Source organism: Chelonia mydas, chromosome 15, assembly GCF_015237465.2.
Source record: "Chelonia mydas isolate rCheMyd1 chromosome 15, rCheMyd1.pri.v2, whole genome shotgun sequence".
Classification (NCBI taxonomy): Eukaryota; Metazoa; Chordata; order Testudines; family Cheloniidae; genus Chelonia; species Chelonia mydas.
In genome coordinates this window covers 26864971-26880015 of record NC_057856.1, presented here as the reverse complement: position 1 = coordinate 26880015, position 15045 = coordinate 26864971, and the positions used below count along the sequence as shown (strand labels likewise).

The following is a 15045-nucleotide window of genomic DNA, read 5'->3' as shown; positions in this document are numbered from 1 at the left end:
TCTCCTCTTCTTTGGCTTTTTAGATTAGCCTCTATTGTCTCCAAATGCCATGGCCCAAATAATCTTTCTTGCCAAGTGCTTCAAACATATTATATTCCTGAGTCATTTGACCAGTTCCGCACTGTGCTGCACAGGCAATCTAGAACTTATTTAGCATCTTGAAAATGAGGACAGTAATGCACAGCTACCTACACCTCTGTCTTGGTATCCATTCACATTTCCCAATACCCACTCCACTCTACCAGTGACACAAGCGTTGATAACCCTTTGCTATCTCTCAGCTCCTTCTTCCAAACTGCCCTTTGTGTTTGGAATGTCCTCCAAAAATCCATTTGTCAAGCTGTCACCTCAATTAAATCTACCATAAAAACCTACCTCAGCAGCGTCACCTAAAAAAAAAAAATTATTTACGCTAAGAAAACAAAACCCCACAAACCATAAATCTAACAGCAAGATTTATTGGCAGCTGCCAATAATATAAAAATATTAAACTAACAAGATATGGGCTCAGCAACACCCTGATCACCGTTTGTATAATTTATCTCTTTCCTCTGTCCTTTGGATTATTTTTTAGGGTATGGGGTTTTTTTTTGTTTTGTTTAATTTAGGTTGTAAGATCATCAGGGGAAGGAATTGTTCTTATATGAATGTATAGTTTTTACCACTTTTGGGGCTCTAATCTAAAAGAAATAACAAACATAGCAACCACTTTAGAAGTTATACATATTAAAACACTTAAATTTTTAAAGAAATATAAACATACTGTGCTAATTCCACTTTGAACCAGTGAAGAAACATCAGATACTTCCAAAGAATAGAGCAGGTGCATTGCAGGCAGCGAAAAAACCATGAGGTTTCTCATCTATAAAATAAGGGAAAAAGCAAAAAGGTAAATGTAGAACTCATAAAATTTGGTGCAGCCTGATAAAATAAATTAATCCCCACAGTTATTTGCAGGATTCTTTCCGGAGCGTTTTTACAGAATGAGGTAAAAAATTTATTGAGCACTTTTTGGAGCCCCCCAGAGGACAAACGCCAAAAATTTGAGAAGGTTGAACACTGTTTTAGAAGATGTCATCTATGTTTATTATATTTTTAAAAACAAGCATATCGACTAATCTCACTCCAGCATTCTGTTTCAGTTATCTTAACTCCAATGCCTGTTCACATTGGGCAACTAATAGAAAGCAAAATAATGGTTGCTTTTTATACCAGTTTGGGGTTTCTTTAGTGCAAACACTGAGGAAAAAGGCAACTATTGACTACATGCACAATCAGCCATCTCGTATCTTCACGCTTTTCAACTGCTGTGTAATCAAAATAAAACAGAATATAGATAAATAAAGAGATTCGTACCTGTTTGTTAACAGGTACTGTCAAGATTATTAGTTTAAGACTGGCAATCCCTTGCCTATAAAGAAGAAAAAAAACCCGAATCAATCTTATGTTAAATTATGAAGTTTATAAAAAGATACTGAAACATTTGTAAAATTTAGGTATTCTATGAAAACTGAGATATTGTAGTACTACACTATATGGCCCTAGAGTAGAACAATATGTTACCATACATAGGATAGGAGTTCAATTTCCAAGCTTGAAACCATGTATGTGGTGACAAACTTGGAAGAAAAGTATGGTCTAATGGTAAGAGCTAGAATTCTTGTGTTCTAATCTCTGCTCTGTTACCAATTTCTTTTGTAGGTATAGCCAATTCACCTAAACTCTGTGCCTCAATTTCATAACCTGCAAAATGAGATACCACTTATTTTCCTACTTTGAAGATAACTAGAATTTATATAGCATTTATTATGGATAATGTTATTATCTCATAGTCTTGAGAACAATACTCCAGTGTTCAGTCCAGCAGATGAGAGTGTTGCCAAAATGATGCTTGCAACTCTAGGGGGAGGGTTCTAAACGGCTTTAATAGTAATAAGGAGAGTCACTCTGCAGGAGGCCTCATTTTTACCCTCTCTGGAAGGAAGTCAAGAATACTTGGGCTTCAGATCCAGTATTGTGCTTTACTGAGCTAGAAAAATGTCAGTGGAATGCTGTGAGAAGCAAAAATGAGATCTGTCATACGTCACCAACTGGGGATTGATTACCCCAAGACACACAGGAAGTCAAATGAGGGTTGGACGGTTCCTGCAGTAATAGACCCTTCATATTCCAAAGATGGTACTATAATTCTTCATTTACCTTATGACTGAAGAAGAATCTGATTCTGTAGTTAGAAGAAATTCTTCAATATGAACTAAAGGCCAATCCCAAATCAAAGTAAGAGAATAAACATCCCACATGCTCAAAATGTTCTAGAAGAAAACAAAAAGTCAGGTATCCACTTCATACTTTCTTGACATAATCAAAACATGTTTTATTAGGTTGACAGGTCCAAAAAGGAGAACACCAATATATTTACAATACAGTAAATAAGTGTACCAGGTCTTGAAGTATTTCTATCAAAAGAAAAAAGCACAGTGCAAGATCAAACTCCTCTATAAGGAAAGGCATATTTCTACCTTATAAAAAGGTTTTTTAAAATCATTAGTTAAAAAAATCATTGTAAAAGCAATTTCAGACAGATCAGTGAAATTATACTTACTTCCTTATCCAGGACAAACAACAAGTTGTCTATGACTTGAAATTGCACTGCATCTAGGAAAGAAAATATATATTTGTCTGGGAATAACGTATTTGAATTGCAAATATTCTGTAGAAATACCCATTTACAAAGCAGTTTCTTTAGAGTTTTTTAAATGGATCTTACAGAGTCAGTCATCCTAGTGGCACAGTAGGCCCCAATCCTAAAAATGCTTAAGTTTTTATCTGCTGAACTGCTTTGTTGGATTCAAACCAGAGTGCTCAGCACCTTTTAGGAGTAAGCCCAGGAGGAAGAACAATAACATTACTAAACAATGCTCCCATTCACTCCGCAGCTAGAGACAAATATTTGAAAGCAGATTAACAGGAAAAGTTTATTCAACCCTGTAAAAAATGTATGACCCAGCTGTAGGTCATACATCTTATAATACTTCACTGCAGAAAAATCTGTTTCAAAAAGTTAACAACTTTGAAGCATAGATTTAGGCTTGCAGTATATACTCAACCAAATAAAATCTCCTTTTGCAATACTATATGTATTATTAAAACAGTAAACTAACAATTACAAAAAGTAGCTCAAGATATTTTCAGTTATATTCCTGTCTATTTATATAAATAGACTTCTTATTTTACAGGCACATTTTTTAAGTTTTACCTTTAATCATACTTGAATCAGCAAAACTTTGAACAGACACCAGGTTTTTACTAGGATCCACCTCCCATTTGGAGAGCACACAGTCACCTTTACCCTGTTTTAAAAAAAACAAAACAAAATGTGGTTGTATATTAGAAATTCTGGTAGTTGTCAAGTTTGTCTCATTCATTGAAGTTTAATAGAAAAAGGCTTCTAGGAAGTTGCAAGTCATGCTGAGTATCCTACATAGCCTCTTAATAGTTAAGATAAACACATTTCAAAAATCAAAGTAGCTTTTTTCCTTTCCTATTTTCAGGAACTGACTATATCACGATATTTAAATCGATCATTCTTGCCCACTAAAATAGATTTTTGTGGCTCTTCCAAAAGCACGGAACTTTTACAAACAGACAATTTGCATCCAAGTAGGACATGGTGCCTGATCCAAAGCCCATCAATGGAAAGTCCTGCAATGAAGTTAATGGGTTTTGGATCAAGTAGTATGTATCTGTCGGACTACATTGAGCCCTAGTCCAGAAAAGTGCTTCAGTATGTTCATAATTTTCATTCCCTTAAAATCAATGGGACTATGCACGTGCTCAAGCACTTTGGCAGACTGGGGCTTTATATTGTACTTTGGCAAGTCTCTGTTGAATGTGGGCCTGATAAAGAGACTCTCGTTGACTTCAGTTGACATTAGATCATAGAATATCAGGGTTGGAAGGGACCTCAGGAGGTCATCTAGTCCAATCCCCTGCTCAAAGCAGGACCCATCTCCAACTAAATCATCTCAGCCAGGGCTTTGTCAAGCCTGACCTTGAAAACCTCTAAGGAAGGAGATTCCACCACCTCCCTAGGTAACCCATTCCAGTGCTGCACCACCCTCCTAGTGAAAAAGTTTTTCCTAACATCCAACCTAAACGTCCCCCACTGCAACTTGAGACCATTACTCCTTGTTCTGTCATCTGCTACCACTGAGAACAGTCTAGATCCATCCTCTTAGGAACCTCTCTTCAGGTAGCTGAAAGCAGCTACCAAATCCCCCCTTATTCTTCTCTTCTGCAGACTAAACCATCCCAGTTTCCTCAGCCTCTCCTCATAAATCATGTGCTCCATGATTGGGCCCTCTGAGAACAAGGATTAAATGAGAAATACAAGAGTGCATGCAGATGAACTAAAATCCTGCAATTTAGTATTGTCACTAATAAAGCTCCACACATTTACCATTAACCGTCATAGCACTATGCCCAGTTTTGAAATGACAAATTATCCCTTTAAAACTAAAATCTTGACATTGTCTTTTAATCAATCAAAAGATTACTGATATTGCAGACTATCATTATATTAACAGACATCTGAATGCATCAGATAATTTTAATCATTTTGTCTCCATAACATTTTTTTCAATAAAATATCAGTATGTACATTTACCCCAATTATCAGCAGGATGTTGTTCATCGAGTAACCAATCACAAAATTCAGACAACCAAGGGTATGATAATCCTTTGTAGAAATATAAGCAGTCTTGATCATTCCTTGTAACTGGAAAAATGAAAACACACAGAGTTATTTATGGAATAATAAATAAAAGTTTGTTAAAACTTAAACGCTAACTTTAGGATATAAAGAAAACTTCAGTTTACCCATTATCAGTTAGCTTTACAGCAATTAAAAAATTTTCAAACAAACAAAGTGTTTGATAAACTATACAAATCCAAAGTTTTGTTAAATTGGAGATTTGTAACAGATACACCAATTGGTACACTAGCAGATATTGCTATTTACCTTCTTTGCTGTAATCATGTCCATCTTGTCAATTGCTACATAAAAATTAAAAAAAAAAAAGAAAGTAAAAAACAAAAGGTGGCTTCATAGTTTCATATCGGATAGCTGTAATGCCAACCTGACAGCTCTGTACAGCACTAACAACGCTATAATCAAAGTTCACATGTGTTTCTATTGGTCATACTATGGCGTTATAGAAAATTAACATTTTGAAAGCCCAGGGTGGTCCTGTGCTGTTGGTGACCTCATTAAAGTAATTTCTAATATTCTTCAATATAACTAACACAGTAATACTATGACTTGGAATTCTATTCCCATAACATGCAATACTCTCAATAAGAAACAGAATTAGTGAAGGGAATGTAAACTATAAGTAATTTGCAGTGGGGGTTGGGTGGGAGAAATAAAAATAGTATACAAAACTAGTGGGAGGAGAGGGGATTTAAGACTAAACTAAAATCTTGCATCATTCACAATTAGTTCACACTGTCTTAAAAACAAAAGCTCTACGAATGATTAAGACCCTTTCCTGGAAGTTGCTGAACATTCTCAGTTCCCTCTGAAGCCAATGGGAGTTGAGGTCACTCAGCACTTCACAGGACTGGACTCTGAGCCACTACAGAAAGCAGCACGCAAAAGTATTTTAGTTATTATAGGTTAATACACAGCAATCTGGAATTTAATTTTAAACATGAGTTGTATCATCATACCTTCCTGAATTTTTGCAAGTGGGAGGCACATAATGTAAAAGAATCCATTGCTTGTGAGAATGAATATGTGATAGATGCCTATAAAAATAAACAGAAATACAACAAACTTAAGTTTCTAAAGCGTAAAAATTATTTAGACCAAACTTTTCAGCAGATTAGAATTTTAAATTTTAAATTAGGTCAAACTAGTTACTTTAACAAATAAAATGTAAGAACATTACCAAGCACAGAATGATATATATATATTTTTTAAATCTATGTGGGACCAAAATTAAGAACATACATACATAACACAGCCTGAGATTACCCCATGCAACTCTAACAGCAGCTGAATGACATAATTCATAGAACTTTGCTGATACTAGTGATGCTGTTAAGTATTATTGTAACTGCACAAAAATCCCCTTCTCACTAATGTCTCTAAGTACATATACACCATTAAAGGCCAGATCCTGAGATTCTGAAGTCAATAGGCGTTCATATATATAAAAATAAAGTAAAGTTCTCTGAACTGGTTCTAAATCAACCAAAAAGATGCTACCAACTAAAAATAAACTAACAACATAAATTTAAAATCTCACATTAGTGTCCTAGGAGAATAGCTCCTAAATTCATCCCCTAAATTCCCACCAGTCAATGCTGTCAGACCAGCAAAGGAAAGGATATCTGAAGTTACAGGCTGTTCAATGAAAATGTAACACCCCAGACATTCATATCTAAGTACTATTTGAAAACATGCCTCAGCAAAGACAGGTAGTGCATAAAGAAAGAAACAAGAAACAATCAGAACCAGGTTAGTTTCAGAGGGAACATATGCCAAATAGAGAAAAAATAAATATTGATGTCAAACTTCTAAATAACAAAAAAAGAACTCAAGTACTTCACTTAGAAGCCAGTACTTGTAAAAAGGCATGCATCAGAAAAAGATTGTTTAAAGCATCCACCAGCCATTATAAAATTTTAGTCACTAACTACCTTAAATAGATCTGTCAAAAAACATTTGTTTTTCCAAAACATCAATAAGCAGTTCAATATATAAATTAGTACCACAAAAATGTAGTTACAAACAATGCAATTTGGCTTCTTTGGTTAGATCAACAGAAGTGAAACAAATTACTATTAAAGACTCAATGTACTTACAACGTATAAGGGTGAAATCCTGCACCACTAAAGTTAATGGGAGTTTTGATACTGACTTCGTAGAAGTCAAGATTTCACCACAAGAATAACCAGATGCTCAGGATGTGCCTGATGCAATGTCAATTAAGCCAATAGGAGTCTTTCCACTGATTTCAGTGGGCTTTGGATCAGGCCCTATTGCCTGTGCCACCTGTCAAGTGGGGCATAATAATTAATTAAAACAATATATAGGAAACCTGAGCAGCTTCCCTGGTACAGTAGCTGTGGAAAATGAAAAGTTCTGGAGTACAGTCATCCCAAATAACATGCTTATCTCCCATTTTTTTTATAAATAAAAAACAAAATGAAAAATCTGAAATTAAATGTAACCAAAACACTTTAGTAAGTGATTGTGGTCTGGATTCTGCAAAAACTCATCCATGTGCTTAACCATACACATTCAAGAAGTTCCACTGAAGTGAATGGAAATGCTCACATGTGTACAGTTAAGTACATGTATGTTTACAGGATCTGGGCTTAAAGGAGCAATGAGACAGCCTGTTAAACAATATCCTGAATGCATGTGAATATCCACTTTTAAATATTAACACACACCAAGAAGAGATGTACAGAAAAATATAACATACATAAATGGTTACTAAGGAGCACATTTCTCCTTGTTTTCCTGAAGTTGTCAGTCATGAGCTCAGCCAAGAGTTCAACCCTGGAAGTACGGAGCACTCTGGCCCTGATCCACCAAAGTACATAAGCATGTGCTTAACTTTAAGAATGCAGTTCAATGGGACTCATCCTATACTTAAAGTTAGGCATGTGCTGTTGTGCTCGGTCAGATCAGGGCCAGAGTGCTCCATACTTGCAGGATTGAGCCCTAAGGGGTCCAGTCCAGCTATCACAGCACGTTCATTTTTATTACAGACAAATTACTCATGGTTAAGATCACATCCAGCTTATTTTTTCTTCTGAGAGTTAAAACCGGGCTATTTTTAGGAAGAATTTAAAAAAAAAAACAAAAAAAACTTACCTCCATCTGCATTATCTTTTTCTATAATAAGGTTTAGATAAGTCTTTTCATTTTCAGATTTCTGAACCAAAACCTAAAATACAAGTCAACATAAAGACAAATTTTATTCCATGTTGGATTAAAATTATGTGCTTATTAGGAAATAATACATATTAATTTAAACCTGTACTTTTTTCCCTACAGAAATTCTGCATTAACGTGCAATTTTGAATAATAAGGAATTGGTAACATAAAAAATTACTTTAGGGATCAATCCTGCACACTCTTGGAGAAATAGTCCTTATCCTCATACAAAATGGGGCTGTTTTGTTTTTTGTATTTAAATAAAGTTCACTAGATCTGTTACTCACAGGACATTTACAGGGGGGAGGAGGGGCAGTTCCTTATAACCTAACATGCATAGTCAGCCAAAGCAAGAGTCACCTTCAAGATACTCAGTTTATTAATATTTTGATATTTGACACAAATAAAAAAGCATGCAAGCAACTGAGAATGGAACAAAAAAGTAAGTTCCGTACATTAGTTAGCAAAGTTTGCTTTGATGGTACATGAATAAGATGTAGGTTACCACTTCTCTCACCGACCACAAGAAACTGTCCTTTTTGACACAAACCAACCACATCCACTTCAGTATCTGAAAATTCCAAACCAAAATTTCAAATATTAGGTTGTCATAGACAATGCAGTTCAAGCATGAATAAGTTAGTAGTGCAGCATCTCAAATTCTTTCAAATATTTATTTTGATTTATAGAAGTGCTAAGAAAGGAGCATTCTTCCACATGCTCTAAGCCAGGGGTTCTCACAACAAATTTTTTGGTGGCCTCAGAATGTGGCCACCAACTCTTGCTGGTGGCTGCACTGACACTTTTCTACTAAAATAATTAACTTCAGGAAAAACAAATAAATATGCATGTATACACATTGCAATTAATTTATGTAGGGTTTTTTTTTGCAGACTCAATAATAAAAATAATGCTGTGAAAAGTGATATTTGTACATTTAATATCACTTTTCACAGCAAGTCCTGGCAAGTTAAGACCTGGATGAAGGGGCGGGAGGGAGAAGCAGCAGAGGCCAGGCTGAGCACAAACCTCCCAAAATCAGGCTTGAGACTAATATAATGATTCTAAAAATTGTCCACAATTCATTTTGTGTGAAGAGCTGGTAAATCACTGTTCTAATATCAACAGGGTTTTGTATTCTATGATATAAATGGTTTTGTTTAACTTTTGTGGTAATATAAATCTTTTTAATCTAAAAGCAATATTAGTTGGTCATGGTTTTTTTTCTCACATATTACATACTTTCAAGGTAATAAAAATAGCAGATATAGTTTGTCTCCATGGTTATATAGATTTGATCTCTCCCAATTCTCACTCAAGATGCAAATTGGGGGGTCTTTGGATCATATCTGTAGTTTCACTTTTTGATCCCAATCCTGCAAATACACACACATCTTCACTCATGTGGAGTAGTCCCACAGAAGGCATTAGGATTCGTCACATATTTAATATTAAGCTCACCCATAAATGTTTCCAGAATTGAGACTTCAGACCTCAATCCTGCAAAGAGCTTCACATAGGTGGACCTCTATACTCCGATACTTTATACTCAATAAAGTTAATAGGAGCCTTGTTAATGACCTCTAGGGGCAACAGAGGTGCCATATTGTTTATACAAATGTTCTATTATAATGTTTTTTTTTTTAAATCTAGGATATATTGATGAAGGGTACTTCCTGTATTTTCAATTTAAAAATAATTAAAATAATAAAGCTGTTTTTTATTAACTGAATCTCCATAGGCAATTTTCACTTGCAGTTAGTTTAATTCCAAAACAATAAACTCACCAAATTGAATGTGCATCTGAAAAGACTGGCAAATGCTATCAAGAAGTGATACTGATCTGTCAGCCACAATAATACAGCCATCACTTGAGTTGCATGCATATAGTTTTGGATTTAACAAGACCTTAGAAATAAAAAGAAGAGCTATGAAATATAAGCAACTAAAAGTACCTTTAAAAATACAGATAAGAGTAATGCTTTTCAACAATTAAAATAAGACAATATATAATAATCTACTAGTCTAAAACAATTTTTTTACATAGTTCCAATAAATTCCAGCATAATAAGCTCTGATCCTGATAAATTCTACCTTTTCAGAGGAAGTTATTTTAACTAGCGTATCCTCTTGGTACAAGGCTGTTCCACATTCTTGTCTCGAACCTATGTTCAGTCGTCCACTTCCTGTGTCATCATTTGTCAGAAGTTCAATATCATTCCACATATTGAAGAACTTCTTTACCTCTGATAAATAGATAGAAATCATAGTAGCAAAAGCTAAATGGCATTAAAGCAAAGGGACATTTAAACAACTGGTATTATCACATAGAACCGACTTTGTCATGATACTGTGATTCTATATTTAAAGAGGATGGTACAATAAGCTGTGTGTATACAAGGTTAAGGGACTCTGTGATAGGGTAATCACACCACACAAGGCCTGAGTAAGAAAGAAAGGGTCCATCAACCATGTGACAGGCTGCACCTGGAGGAGAGTCAGGACTGATAATGTCTAACTGATGATGAAGCCCAACTGAGCAGGTTGGCCTAGTATATAACCAGGAAACAGTCCCCAAAAAGGGTTTATAGGAAGGAACTCTATGGTCACTCCCTGAAGGGGAGGTGAATTGGCAAGAGTCCAGGAAGAGGTCTAGGGGGAGAAAGCCCTGGGATCCTGCCATTGACTGTAGATTCTGGCAAGAACAAGAGACATGGTAAAGTAGTCATAGGGAGCTGAGGAAGCTCCAGTGGCAACCCAGGGGTAGGTCAGAAGAGAAGGGAAAATGGGAAAGAGCCCAGGGAAACAGAAACATGGTCTGGGATTGCTTGGACCATAGTTAGTGGACATAGGGTCCCTCAGCTGGAACCTAGAGTAGTAGGTGAGTCTAGGTTCCCTTATTAGCCACTGGGGAAATAGCATAGCCTGGGCAGAAGAATAGAAGGCTGCCTGAGACAGATCATCCAGTGGGACTTGACACTCTGAGAAGGGGAAAACTACAGTGACGTGGCCAGAGGGTCAAACCACGAAGAGGGAGCCCCCTGAGTTTCAAAGAAGGACCAATTGAGTCCAGGGTACAGAGATGTCATGAGCAACCAAAGGAAGGGATGTTAGATTGGCTGAGAGCTAATCCCCAGATCTTCCCACAATGAGGTGCCCCAGTGGTGAGTAGTAAACCCTGTGACAGATACTGTTTTAAATTATTTAAAGTTCAGGTTAACAATCTGTTTAGTTCCAAGTATAACACTTTCCCCAAAAATTTTCTCACCAATTTTGCCAACAGGCTCAATATTTCTAGGTGAGTGTAGGAGCCACAGTTACACAGCTCTGCATCAGTTTGTCCTGGGATAGTGGCATGAGATTGCATGAAAATTCCACCATCGCCTGTTACAGCTTGGTCCAGTCCCACTCTCTCTAAAAGGATACTTGTCTGCTATGATGGGATCCAACAGCTGAATCTTACATGCTCCTAAAGGCCCTGGATATAGACAGTGATTCCTGCTCCAGATTTTGGGTCAGAGGTGCACTTCCCCCGCTGTGGATCCTGTTTCATACCCCTTCTGATAATGGGACTCCAGTCTGGCTACCTAGAACCAGTGCTTCGGCCTTCCTGAGCCTCCAGTAGTTTAGTCATTTTCCTTACAGGGTCCTTCTGGTTGCATGAGCTCTGATTTACCTAAGTTACATTCTTTGGGGGCAACATGGCAGTAATGCAAGAACATATAGGCTTAGCCAAGGAATTTCTTAAACACCCATACACTCTACTCTTAAAAAGCTTAAGAGTTACAGATCTATGGAAGATAAACTTCTGAACATAATCCTCTTCAGTCTGATCTTGCCCCTTCTGTGAATTCCTGGTATTAGCCCAACTCTTAAAGGATAAAGTCCCTGCTATCTCCACTTCCTCTTGCTGAATCTTCTTCTCCTCATGGTGAATGGCTTCTTTTGCTGGAGAAGGACACTTTATAAGACTGCAGCTGTCCCAGGCAGATGTGTAGCTGAGAGGGAATGCCAGTCCCCAACCCTACCCTTGCCACCGCCCCCCCCCAGCAGGTTTCTGTAAAGGAAGTCCTTGTGACAGATAAGACAATATCCTAGACAAACCTTATTGACTTAAGTTAACCTTACTGAATTAAGTATTTTAGGAATTTTTTGTATTAAAAAGGCAAGTGTTTATGTACTGTTTAGGTGTTGGAATTATTAATATTTGAAATGATATGGGAAATTATCAAACACCAATTTAATCAAATTCTTTTATTAAATCAAAAGGCCAAATGATACATTATACAGTTGCTCTGAACATGCCCCCAAAGCCCAAACAATAAGTAATTTACTACCTCTGAACACTAACAAAACATAAGCATTTAATCAAGATACTTACAAACAGGCTAAATCCAGGGGTGCTTAGACCCACTTTGGTTCCAACATAGTCAGATGGGTATTGGCAATGAACCCTTTAAGAGCTGACTTTTTAAATACCCTTTAACAAACAAATAATGTCATTACCAATTCACCCTTATTTCCAGTCATAATTCAGATAACATTTACAACATTCTTTCTTCCCAAGGCCTTTCCTCCTTATCTCTTCCCCTCCTTCCTGCTGTCCAACAGCTTTTTTTTTTGTTCAACCTGTCACATAGGAGAACATTGGTATGTGGGGTGAGAAGGTCAATGTTGGCTCATTTTAAGATAGATTTTTTTTTTAATTTAAAACCCATCTGCAGTCACCCCTATTGGTCAGAGGCCTTCTTTTTAGAAACTATCCCTTATCTCATTAGTTTAGTCTTTGAACCAGATATCCTCCCTACTTTATTCCTTCTGGCCTTATCACTTATTATTTTCAAGGCCTTCCTTCTGCTTGCTAGTCAGGGCCTTTCCTCAAAACATATATTTTCTTAACTAGACTTAAGCTAACTTTTTAATTCTTTAATTTTACACTTGTATACCATCCCTCATGTAGGATATTTCTATGGGGAAGAGAGACCACAGCTCTCCAGGAACTAAGAGCAATGGATCATGATTAGGCAAGCTCATTCAGGTTGTAACACCACCACCACTACGTGGAGAGATGCTTGCATATACTAGTCAAACTAGATGCTCTAGGGACCAACAGACAAAAAGAATTTTTGGTTATATAGCCTGAGTTAAAACTGATTCAGGATCTTCTTTTTGATCCGGCAAACAGACAGGACCTCTGGTCAAATGGGGCCCAATCCTTAGGGAAGGTTTGGAAGGTCTTTGCCCCACAGAGGCTCTACTAGACTTGTTCTGAGCTGAAGTTGTGATTAAACTTGTGACCACAAGAAAAAACCTATATTGGGTTTTAAGGACTAATTACCAACCAGAGCCCCTGCTGGACTGAGGGGTGATCTCTGGTAAGCTTGTTGTATGTGTCAGTTTTTATTGGCTTTTAATGTTTTCTGTAATGCTTTTATGTGAAGAATAAGAGTGCTTGCTAAGAAAACTATATAGCAAATTATAACTTGACAATTACATTGTCTGCCGTCTCTGAGGACAGAAGCAAAGAAGGCCTGCTTAGGCAGTCTGTCTTTTGGGGAATAATACAGTGCAGACAGAGAACTGTTTAGCCTGGAAATACCTGCCTCTCTCCCCCTTCTGAGCAAGGTATCTACCCAAGACAGGTGATGGCTGAGAAGGCTGGAGTCAAGAGTATATGCCCTTGCTGGACTATGGAAGAGGATTACAGGTGAAGTTGCCCTGAAACCTACTCTGATTGGCTGCTCTTCCCGAGGTGGCAAGGTGGGGGGGAAAGCAGCCAAACAACAACTTCTCCAGGAGGCAGACTTTGTGTTATCCTGTTGACTTAATGATCAGTTTAGCTGCCAAAACCATAAAGTGTACAACCCTGGTGCTTCAGAGCATAAACCACATCCATAGTCAGTATGCTCAGAGCTTGTGTCAGCATCATAGATCACATTCTCCAACATCTTCAGCACTCTAAGGGTCTCTTCATAGATCAAATCTGAAATACACTTCACCCCCATCCCCACATTGAGCCAACTGATGAATAGTTGGCTTGGTAATACCTTGGATGTTAGCCTGAAGCACTTTTTGATGGTGCTTCGTGCTACCACCCTTTCTCTAACCCTTTACCACCCTTACCATGTCCAGACAGGGTGACTGAAATCACACACAAGCAGCGCTCCAGGAGCCAGGCAGAGCTCTTTCCATACAGGGGGAGCAGAGCCCACATGATTCTGAGAAAAGCAAAGAAGAAACGAAACAGCCCAGCCCACCCTACCCTACCGTACATGCAACATCCAGCATTTGAGGGGGGAGAGGAGATGAAGAGCCCTGGAGTTGCCCCATAGTCCTGGAAGAAGACTAGCTACAGCTGCCCTGCCAAGCCTGGGAGAGGCGGATGAAGAGCCCCAGAGGAGGCTTTGTGCAGAACTGATTGGGAGGGAGTGGAAATAAGTGTTAGGCAGGGGCGGGGCAGATGTGGAGGGGAGAGCTCCCGCAACGGGGGCCTGAATAACCGTAATAAGGGAGGGGAGCACTGACAACGTGCACGACCATACAAACACGGGAGTGTTGTTCAAAAATTAAGACAAATCAAAACCTCAAAAAATCCTGATGGTGGGACCAATCTCATAATTTCAGGGGGTCTGACTCATGATTCGTGAACCTTGGGGGCTGACAACGCTGCACTTTGCATCATGAGCCTTAGCTCAACCCAAGGATCCTCTTCCCCCCCCGCCCCCATCAGAGAACTTTGTCCTTATGACCCCCCGAGTATCAACCTCCTCCCCCGCTCAGGGGTACTTTATCAGTACCACACCTCCCCCCAACAGTACCTCGGCTTGGCATCTAGTAGCAACGCCTAAGCCCAGAGGCACTGTATAAAGGTCTCTCTCACCTCAGTCACAGGAGGGAGGTGGCGAGCCGGGGATAGGACATAACTGCCTCAGAGTCTGAGATTCAAATTGGCGGGAATTTGCCCGTTCCTTCTCGGGCAGCTACAGGACGCCGTAAGGGTCAAACGCAAAGTCGCGCCCGAGGAACTAACTATCGTTCCCCCCGCCCACTAGGCTTGGCCCTTTACTGCCGTTGCTAAGGTAACAGGTTCC

At 38.2% G+C, this 15045-nt stretch overlaps 1 protein-coding gene across 9 annotated transcripts in view; it reads right to left on the bottom strand.

The window, feature by feature from the left end:
* The window catches only part of KNTC1 (kinetochore associated 1), an 84477-nt gene that overhangs the window by 68910 nt on the left and 522 nt on the right, over positions 1–15045 (bottom strand). For 2 of the 9 annotated variants that reach the window (XM_037878600.2, XM_037878601.2), the window contains exons 1-13: positions 14078–14193; positions 10049–10200; positions 9742–9862; positions 8410–8525; positions 7892–7964; positions 5731–5808; positions 5021–5055; positions 4667–4777; positions 3257–3350; positions 2603–2655; positions 2200–2312; positions 1357–1411; positions 764–862 (exon numbers count right to left, since the gene is read on the bottom strand). In XM_037878600.2, the coding sequence (XP_037734528.2) occupies positions 764–862; positions 1357–1411; positions 2200–2312; positions 2603–2655; positions 3257–3350; positions 4667–4777; positions 5021–5055; positions 5731–5808; positions 7892–7964; positions 8410–8525; positions 9742–9862; positions 10049–10200; positions 14078–14168 (1191 nt within the window). In that variant the 5' untranslated portion in view covers positions 14169–14193. Of the gene's footprint in view, positions 1–763; positions 863–1356; positions 1412–2199; positions 2313–2602; positions 2656–3256; positions 3351–4666; positions 4778–5020; positions 5056–5730; positions 5809–7891; positions 7965–8409; positions 8526–9741; positions 9863–10048; positions 10201–12335; positions 12435–14077; positions 14194–14772; positions 15035–15045 lie in introns of those variants that run through there. The other 7 variants (XM_043529726.1, XM_037878604.2, XM_043529728.1 and 4 more) reach the window with 7 other exon arrangements.